General features: G+C 33.4%; 2 protein-coding genes across 3 annotated transcripts in view; one reads left to right on the plus strand and one right to left on the minus strand.

The window, feature by feature from the left end:
• Positions 1–26,157, plus strand: part of LOC138318963 (zinc finger protein-like 1 homolog) — a 433,896-nt gene that overhangs the window by 277,273 nt on the left and 130,466 nt on the right. The gene's annotated exons all lie outside the window — the stretch shown is intronic.
• Positions 2,043–25,161, minus strand: LOC138318953 (sodium- and chloride-dependent glycine transporter 2-like). 2 transcript variants are annotated; one of them, XM_069261783.1, is made up of 13 exons: positions 16,115–17,016; positions 15,088–15,219; positions 13,928–14,195; positions 13,005–13,137; positions 12,709–12,843; positions 10,859–10,962; positions 10,445–10,569; positions 6,268–6,380; positions 5,662–5,793; positions 5,110–5,209; positions 4,697–4,797; positions 3,905–4,072; positions 2,043–3,552 (listed from the first exon to the last, which is right to left on the minus strand). In XM_069261783.1, the coding sequence occupies exons 3-13, from the start codon at positions 14,137–14,139 to the stop codon at positions 3,364–3,366; spliced, it is 1,512 nt and encodes a 503-aa protein (XP_069117884.1). In that variant the 5' UTR covers positions 14,140–14,195; positions 15,088–15,219; positions 16,115–17,016; the 3' UTR covers positions 2,043–3,363. The 2 variants fall into 2 exon arrangements, with proteins under 2 accessions (XP_069117884.1, XP_069117883.1); XM_069261782.1 differs by lacking the exon at positions 16,115–17,016 and adding an exon at positions 24,830–25,161 and having other exon boundaries at positions 2,045–3,552.

The following is a 26,157-nucleotide window of genomic DNA, read 5'->3' on the forward strand; positions in this document are numbered from 1 at the left end:
TCGAAATCCAGACTTCAATTTTCAATTTTCTTTTCGTATGGTGGGGATTCAAAAAATTAGGGTCGGTCGGGTAACCCTAAACTGACATATTATTTTGTTTGTCCTAAGTTGCTCAACCGGAGGGAAGGTTTGGAGAGATTCATTTCTCGAGTCACTAACTACGAACTCGTGAAAACCTTGGTATTATTAAGCCCATGACAAGACATACCAAATGCCACCTCAAAGGACATACGAGTCATTTCATAGAACAGGAGCAATGTTATTACATGTTTTGTAGTTTCTTTAAGGATTCATGTGCATCTTATCATACCTACTAAATACCTCACCCATGCACCCATGCAAAACGTACCTCTCAGCTGTTTCTTTATCACGACATTGTATACGCGTGGATGCATTTTAATATATACAACCGTAGAAAATATTACAACATGGCTTTGTGCTTTGTTGTAATTCACTTCATAAAATGTTTAATATTTATATATTCTATATGATTCATAAATCACCAAAAGTATTTCATAGTTCAGATACTGCTAGGGTAAGAGGGATAAACATAAGTAGGTAAAGCTAAATAAAGCTTTGCAAGGCAGAATGATTATATTTATGACACTTCCAAAATAGGACTTATAAACCTGGTTGTAGACTCTATCAAAATCGACCTATTGGAATAACTGTCATTCAGATTCTATTTGTTTTTTGACGATTACGTAACGTTATACATCAAAGGCAATTGAAATGAAAGAACTTCCTATTATACAATTATGATGTAACAGCTTATTAAGAGAAGAGGGATTTGTTTTCTAAATGAATTAAAAATTTTAAGACATTTTAAAATGTTATATTGGATCAGCGTATAACGAGGCCAATAGTGTCATGTAGTATGTTTTTCTCCACGATATAACGAGATAAAGTATATCGCAGATTAGATATAGTATCTTGTTACAACGAGATAGGGTATCTTGTTATAAAGAGATAGCGATCTCGTTATAAAGAGATAGCGATCTCGTTATAACTTAGCAGTTTGAGTTTCACTTAATTCCCTCTCCAAATGAGCTCGCTCAAATATTATGTTACAATAAAATCTGTTTTATACCAAAATTTAATGTCAAATTCCACAGATATGCCGTCTATCCCTGGACTTAGTTTTCATTTCCATTTTATGTATTGATTCTGTACATTATTTATTGTAAGTAAACCTTCATCACAATACCTGTCTTCTCGATGAAAGTGTTTACTTGAAATACTTTTACGTATCCATCTATCTTGTTTACATCTGGATGTTCGCTGCAATACAAAATATTCAAGAAATTCTTCAATCCTATTTAATACTTCTATATGTTATGTTACAACTTGACCATTATCGTTTTCTACTTCATCTGTTTTTGTGGTTGATTTGTTTTCTCAAGACCAAGAAATCAAATTGTATTCTTCTCACCTTCGTCTAGCCATTTGACTCTTGACCGAATTTGTACTTCATTCGCTTTCTCTTCATTAAGTGTGTTTAGCGTGATTTCTAGTTCAACCATATTTTTCATTTATTTTGTTGTTAGGATTTCTATTTTTTGAAGACAATAGATAAGTTTGTCTTTGCTTTATATATTTATTTACACAATTTCCATGTTTTATTATCGGTTTGTAATAATGTTATGTTGCAGTTTATGAAAGTTTATCTGAATAGAAAGAATCACTTTTGTTATTGTAGTTATGTACTCAGTGTTGTCTAGGACACTATTATTTAAATTCTATATCCGAGATCCTTTATTGTAAGCTACATGTATATAAAGACTCCATGCGATATGCTTGGTGATATGTACTTTTTCTTTTCGTTGGTCTGACTTCAGATCTTATCGCACTAACAATATTCTTACTTAGTAAACAGATCTATGTCATTTCCTTGTTTTTTTCCTTCTCTATGTGTATTGTATTTTTTCTTTATTTTTTAATTTTTGTATTTTGTGTTAAACCATAGCACATATAGAGAAAACATGGCTAGTATCTTACAAGTTTTATTTTGGTGCAAGACTTAGGAAAGCCAAAATAAAACTTGTAGGATACTAACTGTGTATTCTGTTTATTCTGCAACCATAATGGCATTCAAAACGAAAGCAAATTATCAGTTATCTATTTGGTTTCGCTCCAAGTGAGACGCTTCTTTAACGCGGAGAAAAAGATTAATTCACTAAACCGAATGAGAGTTTACTCCAGCGCATTCGCAAACTGTATAAGCAAATCGATTCAGTGTGTAATATCACGGAAACCAAATGAACTTACTAAAAATAATTATCCATTAAAAAATTTCTTAACAATACATAACTTTGCTATGAACTAAGAAAAAGACGATACATGATTTTCGATATCTAAAAATGACGTCATTCCGGTGAATGTGACATCACCTTTTGGCAGGACTAAATGACGTTTCATTCACCGGAAGGTTCAAGTCTGGATCAATTTAGAAAAAAGTTTTGTCAGATGTGGAACAAATTCACGTGATCGTATTAAGGATAAAACATTTCGTATTCATGGATTAAGTTTATCCGGCAGTTGTTATTGGTCAGTATGTGGGACAGTTACAGAAAAATATTTTGTTTTGAGTAATCGTTTTCCTATCTTTCTCGTATAGTTTTTCATTAGGCTTAAATATCCTCCTATAATTATTGCCCCAGTCACCCTGGTTTTAATTTCATCACATATCTGTATATATACTTTTTAAAAAGATGTCCCATTGTAACCGTGTGTTGGATACATACAAATTACATATTACATATACAGAGTGCATATGCTGATCTATATAAATATTGGTCAATATAAATATCCCAACGTAACCTTTATAAATCCCGAATGTTACAATTTTGGGCTGATATTTGATCGGTCTTCAAAACCGTCGTCAATAGAATAGCCTGTCAATCAACAGCCAAACACAAGAATATGAAGCACTATTTCTCAAGTTGCGTCCCTTCCTTTAGTCGTATACATTTTCGTCTTATAATTATTTGTGTCGTTTCTATTATTTTATTATAAATATCGTTGACATCGTGTTGTAACTAGAGCAGATGACACTGTCACTGCTTCCAAGTGACCATAGTGTTATAATATCGGACGTGACCTTGATCTACATGACGACAGTCGTGAAGGACATACAGAATATTATACTTTATATACATCTTTTTGCTTTATCTCGCCATTCTATGTTGAAAGTTTCTTCCGTAAGTTGCAGTATAAATACACACATATTACCCTAATTATTCAGGATTCCAACATCCATTGAAATAAAACCCACTTTGTTCTTAAAAACACAAAACAATAATTAGAACCACTCTAACATTTTTATAGATCTATAAGTATTGGTATACGAGTTTGAATAGATATTTAATCGACTCTCTCCAGCGGGAGAGTTTCACTCTGTCCTTTAGAACTGTATCTCTGTCGCCCGGTGAGATTATAAAACGCAATGTCTGCCCATGAGCGTTTTATTTGTAACCGCTGCAGATACTGAAGTCGGTAGGCACTATCGCTTGGACCCCAGTCTCTACTAGGCTGCGTCAGCGTATTCCATCTCTGTGGAAAAATAAATTAATAAATAACAATAGAATATTACCACCAATTCAATTTTCTTCAATATTTACCAAATTTAATCTATCGTTAATCAAACATTGTTAATGAGGAAGAAGTTAACATGGCAAATATATCCACTGTATATTTAATCCTTCATAATCACATGCTTTAAATATTTTTTGTCTTTATACTTAATACATATGTGTATGTGCAAAATAATCTCAAAATGGTTTGACATTTTTTGGTAACACGTTGTTTCTTATACTCGATATATTTTTTACTCGGAATCATTTATATATCTCGATCATACATATAGACTGCCACGAAATGGGCATATCGTACACTTGGACATTACCTCCATGAATGAACCTTGTAAATTGACGATTTTTACTATGATGACCAGTGGGATTGGAACGACAATGGAACATGACAATAACCAGCCAATAACATGTGTGTACTCCGGATACTCGTAGGAACCATATGTTGGTGGTCGATACCTTACAAAACTGACCAGGAGAAGCATCTGTGGGTTCAATATTTATTATATCATAATAGTATATATCAACGTTACTATACATCAACAATAAGCATTTTACCTTATAACATAATATTTAGCATTCTATGAAATCCAGAAAGATTTTTATACATTTTGTTGGAATTATCTCCAGTTATCCGCCTACTTTACAACTGCTATGGCTACCATATCGCTGTTACCCAAAGTAAGGGAACAGTTCTGTTTAAATTAGCACATTACATTGTGTCATACGTGTAACACATAGCCACGCATTTAATAATATTATTTATTTTCGCGCATATGGTGTGCCTTACTTCAAATCAAACTTTTTTAAGTAAAACATCAATAATTAAATGAATTTAAAAAATGACATACCCTATGCGTTTCATTTACATACCCTATGCGTTTCATTTAGGTTAATTCCACGCTTTAACTCATATTGTATAAATACATTACTTTAAATTAAACTATATGAGTAACATCTGTTATACCAATGGGTGACTCATATTGTATAAATACATTACTTTAAATTAAACCATTTTGAGTAACATCTGTTATACCAATGGGTGGGTCTAAATGACAAACTTCAGAATACAATATAGGTCCAGAGTTCATTTGCACACTAACACCTACTAGAAGTAAGACGGGTGATATGTAGGATGCAGCAACTCGAAGCACGTGGGGCATTTTTCGTCCTATCATGTCCTTTAAACCAGAATCAATGCGATCGCCTCCTGCAAAATAACCTCAATTTAAAAATATTAATTGTAACTAGACAAAGCAGCTATTAAGATTGCATTAAACTTATAGTTCTATTGACATACAATTATAAAGCAAATGTGCGATGCTGTGTAATTGAAGGTACATTAAACATGATTTCAATTACAAGGTATAAGCAAATGGGTAACTAAAACAATGAAAACTATTATTGCATTATTGATAAAAGCAAACAAGACGGAAGACAGGTCATTCGAAAGGAACTTTTTTATAATATGAAGCCAATGTAAATGTATGAATTTCGTCCATATCGGAAGGAACCGACTCACCATACAACCACATCATGGCGATGGTTTGTGATAAAGCAATTACCACTACTGACCACGTCGGTAGATACCAGTCTACTAACTGGAACATGTAAGGTCCAGCCTGAAATCAAGATATGTATTCCTAGAATATTAAAATTATTAATTTAGATAGAGTGTTATGCATATTAATATTTTGCTACAATTAAATAACCCATCTAGTATATAGGCTTACTTCAGCGTGTAAAAACATAAACAGTCGCTATTTTCACCGCTGATATGTAGAACTTATTCCATAAACAAATACTTCCTAAGTTTTGTTTCGCGTATATTCTATTACATACACATGAAACACATGAATAAATGCTTACACTTAGAACATAATCAATTATAAACAGACTTATCACCAAAGCCTTCTAGCCTATGATTAACGTGTTTATCTGGAAAAGCGAAAACCAAAGCAAAGGTAAGAAAGGCATTTTCAATACCTCTATGAACTAATCACAATATAGTCTATAAGAGTGTCAGTTGCATAATTTCAGTTGGCATAACCAATCTGAACATCCCCATATTTACCTGAGTACAGAAAGGTAGGTTGATGAGGAATGTGGTCAGGCATATCAGCATAACTAGCAACAGATGAATGTGTCGGCCTAATTTGTTCCCAAAACCTTTGAGGAAAGACACCACTGTCTCGGTACATATAACCTGAAAATGTGGTTGGTCTTTTAAACATAAAGGTGTTTAAATATTAATCGATGCCACGTCTTCCTCCTTACAAAGCTAACAATAAGTGAAATTATTACATTCCTTCCAATATACGCAACATTTTAGCGGTAATTTAATCTAATTTAAAGTTGGTTTCACTGTGTCTTTGATTAATATCGAATTAATATTGTATAATCACTTAGGACATGATATCTACTGCTAGTTATCAAAACGAGGAGCTCGGAGGGTCTGGGCTGGGCGTGGAAATACTTAATCAATAGACAGTTACCTTAGGATACGCCACTTTGATGAGAGGGCAGAATAGTTACATTGTTGAAAGGTTAGAATAAAATATGTTTTTTCTATTGGATTCACAGGTATTATATACATTACGTCTAACTACACAGCATTCACTATTGACAACTGTTTATTTAATTGGGATATAGCAAACAACACAACACATCTATTACATACCTCCGCATCAAGGTCCACAATTAAGACAGAGAAGAAAAACACCACAGACCAGATATAAGGCGCAGGGAGGTACGCTAAAGCTCTACTGTAACCCACAAGGCCAACTGACATCCCTAAAACATGGCATTAATCATAAACCAAAGCATATCATGAGGAAATGATACATGATAATGATAATGATGATAATGATATTTTCGTTGTCAAAACCTCATAGGCATGGTATAATTGTTTGTCCCCATATGCAAAATTATAACATGAACTATTAGTCTAAAGAAGTCTTTTACCAGGACATGATCATGGTTCCTTCGCATGCACTAGATATTGATGACGTCATCGACAATGCACGCCAAGGTTACACTGACTGAAGTCAAGACACCAATTGCTTTACCTGAACTTTAGTTTCAATTATGGTGGCTGATTACGGCCATCTCGTGTTGTTGTGTTGTCGCCTTGTCGTGTTGTCGCCTTGTCGAGTTGTCGCGGTCTCAAACTGCGACAACCCGAAATTTAACAGTTAAAATGTCGACTTGTCGCGTTTTCGAACCGCGACAAGTCGACAACACGACAAGACGACAAGTCGACAACACGACAAGTCGACATTTCAAACACGCTAATTAGCGCGTACAGAATCTCGTGTTGTCGCGGTAAAATGTCGACTTGTCGTGTTGTCGAGTTGTCGTAAACATTATTTACAAGTCAGAATTTATGTCTTATGTATGTTAAGATAAATGCATACCTGCAGTAATCACTTTATAATTTCTTATTACTTTATAAAAATGTTAAATGAAATTGTAGACCACATCTTGGCTTCATAGCCTGACCGCATATGTACTGTCAAAATCATTTTCAGTTCTTATTCATACTTGTAAATGTAATTTTCGAAAGGTTGATGGTGAATAAAATATCCAAAAGCTCTTGATTCGTGAGTATGAAAATTACGGCACATATATACAGCTTTTAAGACCAACTACCTTTCCGAAACGAAGAATTCAATTAGCGTTTGCTTCTTAATTGTTTTTATTTTCGTGATATGAATTAACAAAATAGTAGCACATCTAAAATTAAAAACAAAATCAATTTTTTTTCTTATATTGGTGATCCAATATAGACACAGGATTAATTGTCTACATGTAGATGGCGACCCAATAATTTGGACCCACCAGAGTGTCATGCATAGACTATTTTGGACGTTTTATGAGTTTAAATACAAAAATCGGTAAAATCGTAATCTACATGGTGATATATATATTGAGAAGGATGGATAGATCCCGAGACAAACAAAACGTAGTCCACCTATATGAAGTTTTAGCGGTTAAAATCATATTTATAGTAAATCTTTACAAAAACGGTTACTACCGTTGGTAAGAGCAATAATTTCCTTTTCAAAATCCTACACAACTATTCAAAGTGCTGTCACTAAGACGAAATCAGCCGAAAAATTATGCAAATATTATAAGCCGGATTTGATCTTCATTATATAAATGTTTGCACATTATATAAAGAAGGTTGCACATCATATAAAGAAGTGTGTACAGAATTTAAAGAAATTTGTACCGAATATAAAGTTTAATTTTAGCTACATAATATAAAGGAAAAGGCATCGAATATCTCGATATAACGACGGAGCATAATGGTAATTGTATCAAATATAACACAGGAATTACCGAATATAAAGATAAAAGCACTGCAGATATACATGCATAAGGATGTATATATGTTGTTGTCCCGCCCTGGTAGAATAAATAATAACCCAGACCGTAGCCCGAGGTCATTATTTTAAATTATACCAGGGCGGTATAACACCATATGAACCGAAACTGAGGTCCTTATTTTTTATACTAGATATTATTTTTTTTTGGCAAGTATCAAAGCATTCTCTAATGTGCATGTTACTTAAAAGAAAAAACATCGACCATAGGACACCACCCTGAAGAACTCAATGTTTGCGTAATGTAACTTGAGTTGCTTTTATTGACTTTGCACTCGGACCATATTAACACAGGTCAATTATACTTGGATGTATCATAATTAGCCAAGCCTCTCTTAACCACAAATTGATCGCTTTGAGAAAGATTATTATATAATTATGATATTCATTTCGTAAAATGAACACATGTTTTATGTATTAGGAATTTCTAGACCCAGAAATACTAATTGTGTACTTTTCTTTTGCAAGAGTTCCATTATATTAAATGTCTACTGGAAGTATCTATGCTACAGCATTTGATTACTATTGTATGAATTACTGTAGTCAAAATGCACAATCAAACTTTCGAGGGTTAAATCTTGCTGTATTACAATAAACAAATTTTATAAATAAGAATATTAACATTATATACGTTGTGATGCATGCAGATGATCAAAATAGATGAACTAATTACCAGAAAGATGGGGCACAACACCTTATCTGTTCTATAACGCTTTGGACTAAATGAAAGTTTTAATGATTTTTTCTTATCGTTTTAAATCAAATTCTTTATTAGATCTTAAATTAAGGTTATTGTTTGATGTACTGCACACATAACCTATTACAGTAATTAGTAATAATAGATAATATTTCGTCTTATCATCCGTGTTCTCTTCAATTCTTCAAATTGAATAATAAGTTTTAACCGATTAATAACACAATATTTTGTAAAGGAGATTTTACAATATTAAGTTGATATACATGTACATTTGTCCTCTCTGTTACTGTTCATTGTACAAACATTTTTGTTCTGTGTTCTGACAATATCCTTTGTTTTGTTAATATTCAATTAATTTAATATTATGATTTCCGTTAAGTATAATACATTTCAAAAGAGTTAACAATGGGGAAAAATATAATTTTTTAACAATTTTGAACATCGAATATCTTACAAACACACCAAATATTCACAAGCACTGACTTCAGTTTTCTATATTCAAAGATAGTGGTTATTTCATATGATTTGCGCATGTGTAACAGGAAGGCGACAAGTCGACAACTCGACAACACGACAAGTCGACAACACGACAAGGCGACAACACGACAAGTCGACAACTCGACAACACGACAAGTCGACATTTTACCGCGACAACACGAGATTCTGTACGCGCTAATTAGCGTGTTTGAAATGTCGACTTGTCGTGTTGTCGACTTGTCGTCTTGTCGTGTTGTCGACTTGTCGCGGTTCGAAAACGCGACAAGTCGACATTTTAACTGTTAAATCTCGGGTTGTCGCAGTTTGAGACCGCGACAACTCGACAAGGCGACAACACGACAAGGCGACAACACAACAACACGAGATGGCCGTAATTCAGCCACCATTGCTTTACCTGAACTTTAGTTTCAAAAGATTAGCGCGAGAAATGTGTCATACCCTTGAGAGAGAAATTGTTCATAGCTAAAACCGGTAACTAGTGAATGGCTGGATACATGAAGAATATCGAATCCGTTTATTGATATCTTTGGTGAAAGTAAACGCATTTCAAATTTCGAGGGTTTCTTTAAAAGCAGTATCTTACTTATTGCTGACATACATACAAATAGCCAGCACGTGCATGCATTCCAGTTCAACGCTCCGTAAAACAACCCAGACGCTTACGTAATTATTTAATTGATTATTTAGCAATAATCAAGAAGTTACTCATAATGATGACATTTTGACTCATTCTCGTCCAAAAAAAAAAAAGATCCCACAACTTTATTAAAGTAGAAATTTAAACAGGCGGAGGTGTGTCTGGTTTCGTATATAATTTACATGTAATTATATTGACCTTCATATTGTATATACTAAAACAGGTATGAAGTTCTGGTACACACATGAAAACAGTTTCCGCTGAATCAAGTAATGTTTTATATTGATGTTAACATAAGCGAATGATAGGAAAGTATCTCTTAGAGGGTATATGTGTGTTATTCTCGCGTATAAGGCCTATATTAGTCCCATCTTTGTATAAAAGGGGTTCTTTTTATGTTATTATATTTATATGATATCAACAGATAACCTTTACACTTTTGTACTTAAAAAGTGAAGTTGAAATTTATGTAGTCATTTATAACTCAAATAAATGACATTATTTACTCTCAATCATGGTTTCTGTTGTTATTAGCCCTTTTTAACAAACTGAGCATATCTTTTCTGAGTCAGTGATATATAGCTAAAAGCTACATCAATATAATTTCGTTTTTGAAATGTATTGCAATATTTCATACCAGATTTTACAACATCCTCTAGAGGGACCCCAATTTCACTGGCCATCACACCAAGGACAGCATATAAGATGAAGCTATTGTAAAGTGCGAAAAAGACGTCACCACATACACTTACAAGTACAGTCCTGGAAGAAACAAATGCACGATTTTACTATATTACGTTCGAAAATATTTCTATAAGAACACTTCATTATTATTAATGGTATTACGTATCTTATGCTACCTGTTGTTGGTAATACAATTGTGAAGAGACATTTTAAAAACATGTTTCACAAGCAATGATTTTTTACTTCCAATCAAGACATATGTCATCTATTTTTAGTAGCTAATCAATGGTTAGAAAAGGAGATACTTATATCATGTCATGCCGTCTTATGATGGTAATAAAATGGAAATTCAAAAGAGAAATCTTACCGAAGGCATTTATTGTGAAACTTCATGTGACTACCCATCACCATCACTCCGCCCCAGCCTGGACCGAGACTGTAAAATGCCATAAAGCTAGCCTCTATCCAAATCTATAATGTAAACATTTGTATTGCTGTTAAACGTAATGAACGCTATTGACTTCAATCACAACATCTAACATTACAACATTGCGTTTTGATTCTTAATGTCATGTCAAGCCACATGATAATATAATGGTTTATCTAACAAATGATTCTGATTATGTTGTTGGCTAGACAACTCTTTAAATATATTTGACATGGCTAAATCAGATGACTGCAAAATTAATTAAGGGTTTAGACTCCGTTTAAAGTAGTGATATTTTGTATGGCTATATATCACTTCTTAGGTATACTTAATCATAATTAAGGTGATAAAAATGGATACATATCAGGCAAAAAAATGAACATTTCAGTTTAGCAAGTCAACAGAATTCTTCCCACTAAATACCCATACTACAACGTTTACTAATTTGCATATTACAGAGTTATCTGCACTTGCGGGTAGGTATTGATTGTGACGTCATGTGTGTACGAGCTTAACGTCAAACGTTTCGTGGAAAACGACGTAAATTGCGCTCACAAAATAATGACGTAACAATGGATATCTACCCGCAAGGGAGCTAACTCTGTAATATGCAAACACGGAACAGGAAGGCATATCAATCATCAAAAATCCTCTTATTAATACTTTTCCGAACACTGAACATGAAACGAAGTTTTGAGAAAAGTGTTAAACCGCTGTATTTTTTCTTGAAATAAGTATTCCCACTACAATGTACGTTCAGATGATATTATTACATTGAATATTAATATTTGTATCAATTCAATTAGAACATGATTGGCGCTCATTATACATGCTATATACACTAGTAAAGTGGTATGGTTATTTGGTGACAGAAATATGCACCGAACCAACAGTAATATTTAAAGTAAGGCCCAATCCATAGTCACTTTTTTTCAACTAAAATATGTTCAAGTACACCTATGAAGTGATATATGGGCATACAAAGTATCACTAGTTTAAATAGGATCGAAAGCCTTAAGCACGTGTACATCGATTGTACATAATTCGAGCAACTAAAGCTGTTCTTAATACAAAAATAGCCAATCAAATTATGAAAGATAATTTTTAAGCTACATACTCGTTTCACTTTCAAATTTCCCTCAGTATCCACCTGGGATATATATTTTAATTATGCTATATGATCTTTAAATCACAAATCTTATAACATACACTGTATACCAAACAACATCTTAAGAAACAGTAGAGAGAGTGTCATTAGACCATTTGTCTCTTCGTTTTGGATAAAAAACGGTACAAATCATACTCTACTTGTGTAATAGATCTAAAGCGCTTAAAATAGTCTATAGAAGCATTGGAAGGTGCAGACATACATATGCTAATTCTCATATCCCTGTGTATAAATCTACAGAACACCCAGGCGAAACTGGTTTTTTTTTTGTTTTTTTGGGGTTTTTTTGTGCATTTTTTCCCTTTGTCAGAGTATGATCAGAAGTAAATACCATATCAACAACCACTTATTGAGTAATGATTATTTACACTATAGTTATGCATCTTTTACTGATTTACTAGAACATATTATTGACATTGACATTAAGGATCAATGTACCAATTCCGTCTAATGTTAGCGAGTATAACGCCCATATTTTCCAAATAAATCGACATGAGCTGAAACAATAATGACATCACAATCGATACCTTCCATCAAGGGAAATAAGTCCTTGTTATATTGAAAGATGGATGCATCGAAGTATGTTTATTTTATTATCAATATAATTGCAAAGCAAGCTTACTCTTGACTCCGACAGTTTGGTAAAGTCCGGCGTAATCAAGAAGAGGATGCCTTCCTTGACACCGCTATAGGTACATGATTGGATGAACATCGCAAGGCCTATCAGGAGAGGAAGAAATGTGGTAACCAACATCATCTGTAAATAGTAAATATATATCAGATGAAATAAAAATATGCGACAAAGAAACAATGTGATATGTGTTTTTGTTGACCATAAACACTTTTGCAATTTATTATAGCAGAAAAATATCCACCACCATCACGTTTCTGCAATTGAGGAGCAAGAAATAAATGAACCTTTCCTATGGTCTTTACACTCTTCAAAAGGGCGATAACAATAATTGTTTTTATAACAATCGCCCAGAGGACGAGGTTCCAACGCAGATATCCAACGTCCTCGATACCATCGGACAGCGATAAAATGTTGTTTCTGAAAAGGATTGGAATGGGTGTCAGCTTTTGTTAAATCCAAGTAAAAGGCATGACAATGCAAGTTAAAAATATTCAATTGAGATTAGAAAATGTATTATGACAACCGGTTTTGATGCATGCTTTTCGAAAGTAGCTAGTTTTGATCTCTCTCTACCAGCATTCTAGCTCGCTAGCCGACCCCTATGTACAGCATTTGATCAACACACATACGCTGAGTCTATACAGGTAGCTCTCCATTGCGTATCACCTGCAAGAGGTGTTCACCTTGTAGACAAAGGGAAATCACGTGTATCCATTTCCGTGCTTTCTCCAAGCTCAGAAAACTATCGACTTCATTAGATACAACACTGTTATAACAGCGGATATCACAGAAACGAATTTTGAAACATCATAGTTCTCATTTGTTTTTTAAACTCGAAAATACGTTTTTTCATTGCTGCTAACAACGTGATCAAAAGTTTTAGATAGGTGGCCAACACTATAATTTCCACCAAATCACAAAATGATGTTTCGATTGATTTAAACATGAAGGTAACCGTGTTCCTAATTCAAATTGGATTGCAAAATATACATATTATTCTCACAAAGAGAAAGGACCTATCATAGGTATATATTGCAATTTTCCCTACATTATCGATTACATTTAACCTCTAATATATAATTGATATCCTAACGAACTAAATGGATTTTTTTCAAATATACATGTATTTAAATTCCAAAATGCAGTATTAGTCCATTTACTTCAATATATACCATACCCTTAAAGTAATATCAAAGAAAAACTTTACTTAAAAAATTCTTCCTCTGCTGACATAGCAGCCGTGGCGTTTAAATTCATAGAAATATTTGCTGTTGATATCCGCAAACTCCCGTTGGTGCTGGATGAGAGTATCGCGTGTGACGTCACACAAGAATTGGTGTTCCATGTGTGTCTGCATGATGTCCATGGCAGTTCTGTGGTGAACGCCTGTCTCAGGTACTCCAGTAACCATATGCGCATCGTCGAAATATAACCGATAAAACATAAGTTCAGTAGAGCAATGCATACCCCGATACCTGTAACAGAGTCATATGATGATTTTTAAGCATCAGAAATGCACGATGACATCGTTTTATCGTTATTAACGTGACAATAACTAAGTTTCTATTAATGCTCTTATGTCTCGAAATTAATAGTTACCGACCCTTCATGGAAATTATTGATATGTTTTGTTCGATTTTTTAGTAAGCAATGCCGTCTGTCCTTAAGCACTGTCGTATTTCGCTTACATGAAACATAAACTGATGTTATTGTTTAACATCTGAACCGCTTAAAACGCAGGTAGTGAACATCATTTCATATACATATTTTGATTGAAACCAGCACTGTTGGCTGTATTGTAATAATGACATGCTGCATGGGTCACTACGAAATAGAATACAATTATATTAAATCTAAAAGAAAACTCCCAACAATGTAAGAACATTAAAACCAGATGATCTAGAAGAATAGCCGTCAGTTATTCTATCAAAGAAAAACATTTATATTACAAAACACAGTTAGTATTTGCAAAGATTTCAATCGTATTCAGAGCATATCTTATACCAGTACACTGACGTAGTGAAACACATTATTATTTTTTTTTCACAGGATACAAAGACAAATACAAAAGAAACATCTCTTTCACTCTCATTTTCTCAGTTAAAATATTTAGTTATTTATTTATTTATATTTTGAATGCCCTGGTTTCAGTCCCCAGAAGAGATTTTAATGTAAAAACACACATTGAATGTAATCACATTTATAGTGCATCTGCAATGCATTTGCAAAACATTTCTCTATGCGAATAGTAGTATAACACTTACCTCGTTATCTTATACGAAAACTAAAATTTGCATTTATCGTATATACATTACTAATATAGAAAATGTATTAAATTAATTTAGAAAATATGTAAAACTACTCAACCCTGGAGCAATGGGAAGAATCCCCATATTGAAAACAGTCCCCTTCCAGAATATTGGCCAATGATGACTTCGAGAAAATACAGCGGTACTCCACACGCCACCAATGTAATTCCATATGCTAGCAAAAAGGCACCTGTCAGAAAGAAATGTAAACATATATTGGAAATTCATCATGGAAGTAATTCATAATCGGTTTTATCATATACATTTTGTACAAAAGCCTTTTACCTTAAGTTTTGATATGAGACTGACAAAAGCATAATTTTTGTACAATTGGAATGGGATATGACTCCATGTTAGAAATGGGCAGTCACCAAAGAGTCACTACATCTTGTGGGCCTTAACTCAAATATGTATCAGGTGCCATATTTTGTACCCCATCTACAGTAATTCATTTTGGCAAACAAATATAATGCTTTGTCATAAGATTGAAGTATGTTTTTTTGTTTCAATTAAACACGTAGACAGTAATTGCCATTTTGCAAATCACAGTAATTCATAATATAATGCTTTGTCATAAGATTGAAGTATGTTTTTTTGTTTCAATTAAACTCGTAAAAGTTTGATTTCTCCCACCATTCATTGATTTGTCAGCGGCTTTAGCCGTGTGAGATTTCTCTGCCAAAACCTAGGGTATGCTAACCTTTTGAACCTAAAGATTACTTGACGGAATGATACCATGCGGTGAGACCGTGGCGTGCATTGTCGATGACGTCATCAATATTGACGTGCAGACAATGGAACCATGTTCATGTCGCGGTAATAATGCTTCTGTTTAGGCTATTATCTCTTCTTTTTCTTTTGTATTTCAGAGGTTCAAAGAAATGTACTTATTTATTTGTGTAATGGGGAGATAATTCAGCCTTAGTTGTCATATTTTGACATGCATTGCTGCATACGTAACATACATTGGGTGTTCTAGAATATTCATGGCTGAGCGTTATCAATGGAAAACCAAATAAACATTGGCATTACATCATATAGTCCCATCGATAAACCGGATATACAAAAGTACATACAACACTTACATCCATTTCAGCATCACAATTTATTTCTTTGTATATCTTTTGTAAATTCTCCATCTGTTGTTACCCAGAACCTCCTGAGCTCTGATGAAGGTATTTCTGTCAATGTAAATTCTTTGGCCTCGTGCATATAATACAACACTACCTTGAGAACAATAATTCACGTAATATATTAGATATCCTCAGATTTCACACCATTCTCATTGGCTAATATAGACGTATCCACATAACTTTTTTTGAGTTATCGCCCTTTGTAAAGCGATAGTGGCGCCCGGAGTAAAGCAACTTCCGGTTTACATGGACAGAGCATTGTATGGTAGTAAACGTCAGCCGATCTTTCGCGTAAAACACGTTAATTACGAAACGTTAGAGGTATATGTGAGTTACGTTTGGATATTTAACTGTTGCTTAAACCTTATAAAAGAATATTGTTAACTGTCAAGTTAAATTTGTGCAAAAACTACCGACTCAAAGTCGCCGGTAACGTGATAATGGCGGTATTTACGCGTACATGTTGCAGATACTTTACATATACACCCTGTATTACTGTTGACTGTAATTTGACAGGTACAAATGTAACATCTACATATCCTATTTGTTTGTAAATGTTTTTAGTTTAATTCTAGCTCTTAAAAGTTGCCGTTTTTAGTGAAATAGATCAATTTATTTTAATATGTAAATACTGTGTCTTCATAATACACATGTACATTTATGTATATGTATCTGCTTCGACCACGGCACATGTACGTGTAGGAGATTGAAGTCTCGCATACCAACACTATCTTCATAGAAATACATTTATTTACATTAAAACACTATGCTTATGCTAATTATTATTGACAGAACGTCAAACTTACGTCAGTTAATGTATTTTGACTGAATAAAGTAATACTATGTTAACAACATCTTGTTATCTATATATGTACTTGTATGAATGTACACATTTTTACTATCATAACCTGTACATAACTACATTATCTGAGGTAACTGTACATACAGTGTAGGTTCTTCCTCGTTTAGATAAATTTTGGCAATAGCTTCTTTCCTGATGTCATGCGAATTTGGAACACACTTGATCCTGATATAGCTTTAGCACCATTGCTAGGTATATTTAAAGCTAAAATGAATAATGAAAATCCTGCTGGACTACAAAACTACATATTTCTCCTATATTCTTGAATTGTAATTCTAGAAAATTAAAATAATATACTTTGTCAATAGAAACAATGCAGTGATTTTTTTTTTAATATGGACTTGCCCACTTTGGTGACATAGATTTACATGAAGATAGGAACGGATATGATTTATCTTGTCTAAAGTCACACGGTGTACATGTATTTCTGCAACTACCTGGTAAACGTCGTTGAAGATGATATCTCTATTGTCTCTGTTGAACTACATGTATATCAAACCATTTGTACAATTTATGTCCTTTTGTTATCTAATGTTATAAAAAATAATTCATGTATAAATATTTTTATATATGTACACATAAAGTTCATATTCACAATCCTAATTAAGATTCGAAGATTGTTAAAATAATATAATCAATATATATGTATTACACCACTTACTATGGAGAAGATTTATATAGACTTAGCCTGTTACCTAATCCATTTACAGTATGTGTGTTTTCGTGAATAATAAAATTTGCAGAAATGAAAAATCATAACCTGTAAACGTGCCCCACTTAAAAGTGTAGTATGTACCATACCTGTAGCTTGAAGCTGTCATCTAATAAACCACATCTGAAAACATGCAATCTATCTTCCTCTAGAGTCTAAATTAATGTGGTAATTGTGTACATGTATAAATGTAGATGCAGACAACATTCAAAAGTGTATGTTTATGTTTTACAACAATGTACTTGTAGTGAGGATTAAAAATGCAAATTTGGCTATTGTACTTGCCTAAAGCCAGGTCACAGTGATTTTAGGTAAGGGTTGTATCATAGACAAGTCTATAAAGAGTTCTGTCACAGGTATAAAATCTTTAAACCAAGGACACAGACACTTATAAATCCTTGCTTGAAACTAACCTCAATAATAACCCATTCTGGAAGCATTGGTAGGGAAACTGAGTAGAAAAGATCATATGAACGTGAATATTTTTATGTATTCCTGTCAGAAAGAGGGCCTAAAAGTATCAATTTTCAGAATTTTCTTATGTCCCACCATCCATATTAATTCCATTTACAAAAATAAATAAACATGTCTTCAAACCTACCTACAATTACCATTATCTATGATGTGACTTAATATATATAAGCAACATAGTGTTAAATTGTTTCACAGTTTCCCAATGGGTTATTGTCATGGCCATTTCCCATAAAGGGAATGTACAAGATATCTGTCATCTTGGAAATAGGTGTAGTTGGAAATACCAAGATTTGAAGATATTGTTTTCTTTTGTTTTGGGCAGTATGCTAGCTTCTTTAACTTCACAAGACATTTACAATTATTGTAATGATTTACATGTATATATATATTAATAAAGTACAATACATGTAGATAAGCCAGGTTTTTCTTTCCAGTTTTGATATGCATGTACATGTATATATATATGATCCCTGATTCTATGTTTCTGAAGTTTGAAGGTACCATATACTGGCTGAAATGAGATTATTGTATAGATGCATTTCAAGAATAGTTACTGCATTCTAAAAAGACTTTTTTTTACATAAGTAACTGCAGTATCATACATAACATAGTGCATTTGTATCACTACATGGTTTGATGTATGTACTTGCATTATTTGTACTATATAGTAATCATCAATCTATAAATAATTTGTTTGATTGTGGACAATCTACTTTTCACTTAAAAAAATATTAACGCAAAAATGGAAGAGGTAACAGGTTTAACTTCTTCATGAAGGCGGTGGAGTACAATTCACATAAATATACACACACACACAAAACAAGTACATACATGTTCATTCATTCAGCTTCCTCTTCATTTAGACAGCAACAAATACATGTACCTATTGTTGTCATCTGCTTACCAACTTTTAGGATTAGATCATTTTATATTTGTTCATTTTTTATTTGAAACTATGTCCACTTTCAGGATACATATATGTATCTAATAAATCGCCAACATATTGCTATGAAGTATGTGTAAAGAGTGTGCATTTCATTTTGAATAGAAATATTGAAATATATCTATCTACATAAAGGTAGGCCTACATAACATGATTGGTATTAAAAATCTGATTAGAATGAATTGACTATCATCATTTACAAAGTCTTTCAGAAGAAAGCAAACCTTTCAAGGTACTTGATCCATGTAAGATTTGGCTTCACATAAATAATTTATTTAAACTATTACAAGTAGGATAAGCATTAAGAATACATTGAGTGATGTTAAGTTGCATGTAACAGTTTCATTTCCAGAGCCTAGGGTGCAGAAAATCACATGGCAGATATTACAGCATATGCAAAAAAATCTATGTATGCACAAATGTCATTATTGTATTTTAGACTTTTGGATGGAAGGGTGCTGTTTATATGTAAAAAAAATAATCTACATGTATATTCTTTCTGTGTCTAATCCAAAATACAGCAACCACAAACTAAGGCACAAAACTGTTCACATATTTGAATACATATGTATTTCCTTTTCAAATGACAAGAGTCCTATATTTTAATAGACACCACATATAAGAGGTAAACACGGTGCGTGAACTACATGTAGTGGTTTCCATCACCAATTTGGATCATGTACAATGTACTTCAAAGGTAAGTCAAAAACAGTCTCACTCTGCAAACGGACATCTTGATTTTCTAGTTTGGAATTTAGGCGTGACATGCCAGTGAATGTACCCAGTTCTTTTAAAAACTTCGATCTGTACACACACAAACATATACATATATATACATGTAAGATGTATATATGATGGTTTTAGTGAGAAAATGTCGGAATAAACGCATACATTATCGTGATAAGTGGATATATTACCACATGCTATTTCACCATGCTTTAATACATTTACGGGGAAGATGGAAGACGTAAGATCGGACTTACAAAGTTGAATGAACCCTCCACTGAAACTTTTTAATATCGGCCACGCCCACTCAAAAAATGAACGAAAATGTTGGGAAACTATCCAATATTTACGATAAAAAACACCTAAATATATGAAAATATGTAATTCAAATAATATTAGCAGCAACACAGCATAGAAACGTGTAACAAATCGGAAAAATTCGTTTCAAATGTAGTAAGCTGTTACTATATTACAGTGTACGTAACCAAAACCGGAAGTGTCTTTACTCCGATCAAGGGGAGGATAACTCTAAAATTTCAAGATGGCGGATTGATGTGGATAGGTCTATATGGTCACGTAGGAATACTGATTCAATATTCCTGTTGTAACGTCACACCCGAGTCGATAGTCCTATACGTGGGTTTTGAGATCCGAAAACGCCGTGGGTAAAGTACTTTTTACCGTCGATTAGTCCCACCTGCCGGTAATTATGACGTCGTCATTTGACGTGATTTTTGTAAAGTCATAGTCACTGGAAGGTGACGGTAAATAGTACTTTACCCACGTCGTTTTGGGATCTCAAAGCCTACGTATTGTGACGCCACGCCCAAGTCGAAATTGCGATTCTGACGCCACAATACCCAGACCTTGAGTTCTTCGATAAGATGTAGTTGAGCTATTACTCATGCATTTCCATATTATTTAGCATGGAACAAACATTTTAAAATGAGTAATATGACTGAAGGCAAGGCCTTAAAGGGCGCAGCCGGATGTTTCAGTATCCATAATTATGCAATATTAAAAATTGTAATTTATGGAAATAACAGAGTCGAATTTTCTGTTTATTTTTTATTCATATATTCACACTCTATCCTTGTCCAAAAACCACCCTTTTAATAAGGATATCCACATAAGAGAAGGAAGATTTTTTTTTTTATTTCCGTAACAGATAATCCGTTTTTCGTCACCTGATTATATTGGAAGGTGGTCTATCACTTGAACGTTTGCAAATAAAGAGCAATAGCATGGAGCTTCTGCCGGATGAAGATCACGTTCGTCGGATCATGAAAGCGTTTGAACAGCTTGATTATATAATAAGCTGACTTCAAAGCATCGCATGCACGCTGATAGGATTTTTTACAGTTGGTGAAAAATAGCGGCCGCAAACTGAAGTTGTCAGTGTGTTGGATTGAATTTTGAAGATTGTGGTTTTTTTTACATTTTCATGTATATGTTACCTTAGAAGAACTTCGCACTTCTTGCCCTTTGGCCACGAAGGGCTGTGACCTTATACTATATAACACAAAACTTAAGGATCTTCGACCTCTAATGACCTCGGATGTAACTTAATTCCTTCAAGGCGGTATAACAATATAGGGACCTCAGCAAAGGTTCATGATTGTGTAATAAAGTGTACATGTTCTCTGTTCTCTTTACATACTTTGTATCAATAAAGCGACATGTGCGATGTAAACAAATTCATTATATAAGCAGATCTTGTACATATTTCACATTGCAAATTTTTAATGAGCATATTTCTAATTATGTATGTATAATGATCTGTGAAAATTACATGTGCATACTTTATGCATATTTGCATAAAGAATAACGACAGCTGTACATAAAATGTACATACTATAGAGTACGGTAAAAGTCTATATTGATTAATACTATCATTCCATATTAGTACATTTTGTAAACAACAAGCCCTCATTGAAGATAAGCCTGCACTTGAAAATACATCTATATCGTTCTACTATCATTAAAAAAATCCATATTTTCACCATCTTTGTTTACTTATAGAAAAGTATACAGTGTTACATAGATATCTTCGAGATAGTTAACTTGTTATAACGAGATAACGAGTTTATAACGAGACGAGAAAACGATACATGAAATGTATAGGCGTCAGCGGGATAAGGACTTATATCTCAGATATGACTAAATCAGCATGGACATATTTGGAATTGTAGAATTATACCTGACGAGGTGATACTGCTATTAACAGTCTCAATAATAATAAGGCATGTTGAAACGACAATAATTGAATTTATGTTACCTACATATGTTGATTAGTTTAATATTGCACTGGATACTGGTATAACACCAGACAGCTGGAACGCTGGACTTGTAATTTTAAAAAATATCCATTTTTTAATCATGAGGGATGCCATTGATAATTTCATATATATCTCGACCCAGTTGCATTGGTGTATAGAGATATGCGTGTTTTAGCATACAAATAACATGGAGTTAAGTCCTTTCCTTAATAGTCACATGGAAATCGAAATATCAGATACATGTATGGCATTAGTTAACTTAATAACAATATTTAACATATTCAAGGGCAATATCCATGATTGATTCTTTTTACTACGAAAACATTTTTTTTACATCATGACTTGTTTAACGGAGATCACACTGTGTTTTGAAATTAATTTTGATGTAGACAATTACTTCTTTCATTTCCTAACTCTACAGCGGAGCATACACAAATATAATAATAATAATTCATCTCATGAAGTGTCTCTATAATACGGACTTTGATAACTATAAAGCGATAGCTCTCGTTTCGTGTTTGGGGTACGTTATAAAAAACACACGATTATGCAATCTCTCTGACGAGATTACCATCATATGTCATGTGCTAGTAGGCTTCAGAAAAGGACCGCCAAGTTAGGTTGGCGAAAGTAATATTACAGGAAAAATCTCCAAAGCCAACAGTATTTTAATCACAATGGTTATTTGACAAATATTTAAATATCTATATGTAAAAGAACGTCATCAGTAATATGAATCTACTATCAGAAACCGGAAAATGAAGAGGATTGCAAAGAAATGAAAAAAAAATTGTATAATAGGAGTATATTAAAAGGGTATAGGAGAAGACTTTTATTATTAATTTGAATTAAAACATTTTAGATTAAAGTATATACCATCCTATTATCACAACGAAAGTAATATTGAAAATATATTACTTTCATATTCAAAACTTGTCATTAATCGACTTACATTTTTTCTGTTTGTAATCTAGTTACCTATGTAATGCAACTTTGTGAAGTCGCTGCGAACAAACTTACTATTTTCTCAGTAAATAACGCTATTATCAGAACCTATGCGCTGGTTTATTTATGTAGAAAGAATGCAAACAGGTTGTAAATAATCCCTAAACAAGCCTCGAAGTTTACTACATTTTTACCCTCGGGTAGAATATCTCTACCCTTCATATCCACATGGGAAAGAGTCTTGTCACACTTGTTTAACTGGAACAAAACTTTACAGTGTGTAATGTAATAAAGCTCCTGTCACACATTCATAAACATACAAAGCAATCGTGAAATCTTAAAAAATGTCTTAGCACAAAAAAGATAATTTACACAGAAATGCCAAAGACTATTTTTTAGTGAATTCCGCACACAATATATTGACGCAAAAATGGACACCTGCCTGCAAGAAAGGTAACTCTGTAATATGAAAAGACGGAAAACAGCTATAACAACGATTGAAACGATGTGATTTACACATGTAACTAGACCCCTAATTTCTGCGTAAGGAAAATTTAACCACACGTTTATGGGGAATACGTCGATATGTTCCATCGTCCCCACGAAATATTTTAAATATCAAGTAAGCATAGTGACATTGAAGTATATATGATAAACGTCGGGTCGGCTATAAACTACACATAAATGAGTGTTAATTTCATAATGAGATTTCCTGAAACGAGTCTTTAATTTTGCTAGCCTTGGTGAGAGTATCAGATTTAAGATACTTTTTATCGCATAAATACAACAACATGAATCGAAATATATCAACGTCAAAAGATTTTGCATTAATCCAGCGAAGGCCGCAACTTTGTTACGACGTCCTCATATTATGACGTCTCGCCATTGTTTCATGATGTCGCAAAAATTTACCTGCCAATCAAAAGCGCTCTAGATTGTATTACATTTGAGAATCTTGTTTTATCAGTCAACAGTAAAACATATTTTCCAAAGGTGTTGTTACTAACCATAGGAACTGTTTCCCGGGGCCGAATGTCAAAGGAAACAGTTCCTAGAGTTAGTTCAAACACCAAAGGAAGTGTTTTGACTGTTGACTGCAAGATAATACATGAAATAACTATCTTGTTACCTGAATAATCCAGAAACATATCAAATCGGTGTTCAATGAAAACAAATCGCTAGATTTGTATCATACAACGCCGTGCGAAGTTGTACTTCCCAGGAATGATGTTTTCAATACATTTATTTATAGCGTTTTCACTTTCCTTGTCTTTCCTTAACAGTCAAAATGTCATCGACCCAAATTTCATCAAATTTTAAACGTGTAACTGCTTCTGTTGACATTCGTCACATATATCTGGGTCCGGCGTGCCGGAGGTTATGACGTCAACAATTAATAGCGTGGATAACATTCCTGGCCGGTCAACAGTCAAACTATTAACCAGTCAATAGTTTCTGAGGATCTATATAGTCATAACGATTTATGACTATACATATATGATTTACGATATTTTATTTACATAGAGAGTCAGGTAACAAATACAAAATATCACATGGGGAAAGTCACTTGATATTCAACTGATGTAATGGTATTATTTTACAAATTGTATATTTATTTGTAAAGAATGTAAAACGTTCATCATAAATAAGTGATATTTAAAGCGAATTAAATTATAATTTTCTTTAAAGCGTTCGGTAGAGTAATGAAGTCCAAAAACAAACCTACCTCCTCCATTTCTCCAGACAAGATAAGGCATTCTCCAGAAGTCGGACATCCCGGCCGAATAGCCAATCAAGGAAACAATTGTTTCAAGTGTACTACTCCATGTTACCACCTGTCTCGAAGTCTTCTGTTCCGAACAATCCTCTATGCCGGTCTGCTTTTCAGCAGCATTGTGAGTAATGTCTTTTGCCATAATGACACGTTTTGGTCGCAGATGATGGACAAAACTACCACTAAATAGCTCTATTTCAGATACCCTCTTTCTTTGTGAAATCTGTTCACTCCACTAAGGCCGATGGAAGAAAGAAAGAACTAGCTTACACGCTTCAATAACCGAAGTAACTTACATACCTGCTCTGACGCAGACTACACATATATAGAAGATCCTACATAAATAGCATTTTGCTATTTGCTTGACAGATCGCTTAAATACGTTTATGATAATGATGGATCGAATCAGGTATCATCGTTGAATACTAGAGAATGCATCATCGGTTAATATTCAATTCAATTGAACTTAATTGTTTCCTTACATCCATATAAAAGGGATCGATAGCAAAACATATATGAACAACTTAAACATTTATCAAGCCAGCTTTCCTCAGTTCAAATGACTTTTTAACAAAGAGGCCTAAATCCTGTAGAAGTTTTAGATCATTGAAATGAAAAAGAGTCGTATCAAATTTTCAAAATATAGGACGACTGTTTCGTTTTAATACGGTTCACACTTGACAATGTAAGACATTATACCTCTCTGTACTTCATAATCGTGATGATGACAATAGTTTTATTCTAATCAACATGCAAACAGAAATGTAGAGAAAAACACATATGTAAAACATATTTACAGTGAGATATTAAAGTCTGTCGTGTATAACAATACATTTCGCAAGGGAAATTAGTTCATTAATGACAACATTATAGCTGTAACAGTTTCAAGGTTAAACAATTTGGTCTTTCACAACAGTTGCTGGATATGCTTTGTTTTCAAATAGCTAATACTTGTCAGTGCAGTTACATGAAGATACACTATGGAACTCATCTCCAATGTCGTTTCAATTAAACAAGTTACAAACACGTTTATATTTTTTGGCTATTATATGCCATTATCAAAATTCAACTGGTAATTTAATATTTCAGGCGAATATAATTCAGACCTTCAAAGGAAGAACAATCAAATTCCCATGCAAAATACGATCAAGTCAGTCATTGAACTACCTGCTTCGTGACTCGGCTTATAGGACGACTAATGCTGAGATATATTTAGGATAAGAAATACATGGACCGAGTTGGTTCCTAAAGACCAACCAATCGAAGGTTCTCTTGAAATA

Source organism: Argopecten irradians, chromosome 3, assembly GCF_041381155.1.
Source record: "Argopecten irradians isolate NY chromosome 3, Ai_NY, whole genome shotgun sequence".
Classification (NCBI taxonomy): Eukaryota; Metazoa; Mollusca; class Bivalvia; order Pectinida; family Pectinidae; genus Argopecten; species Argopecten irradians.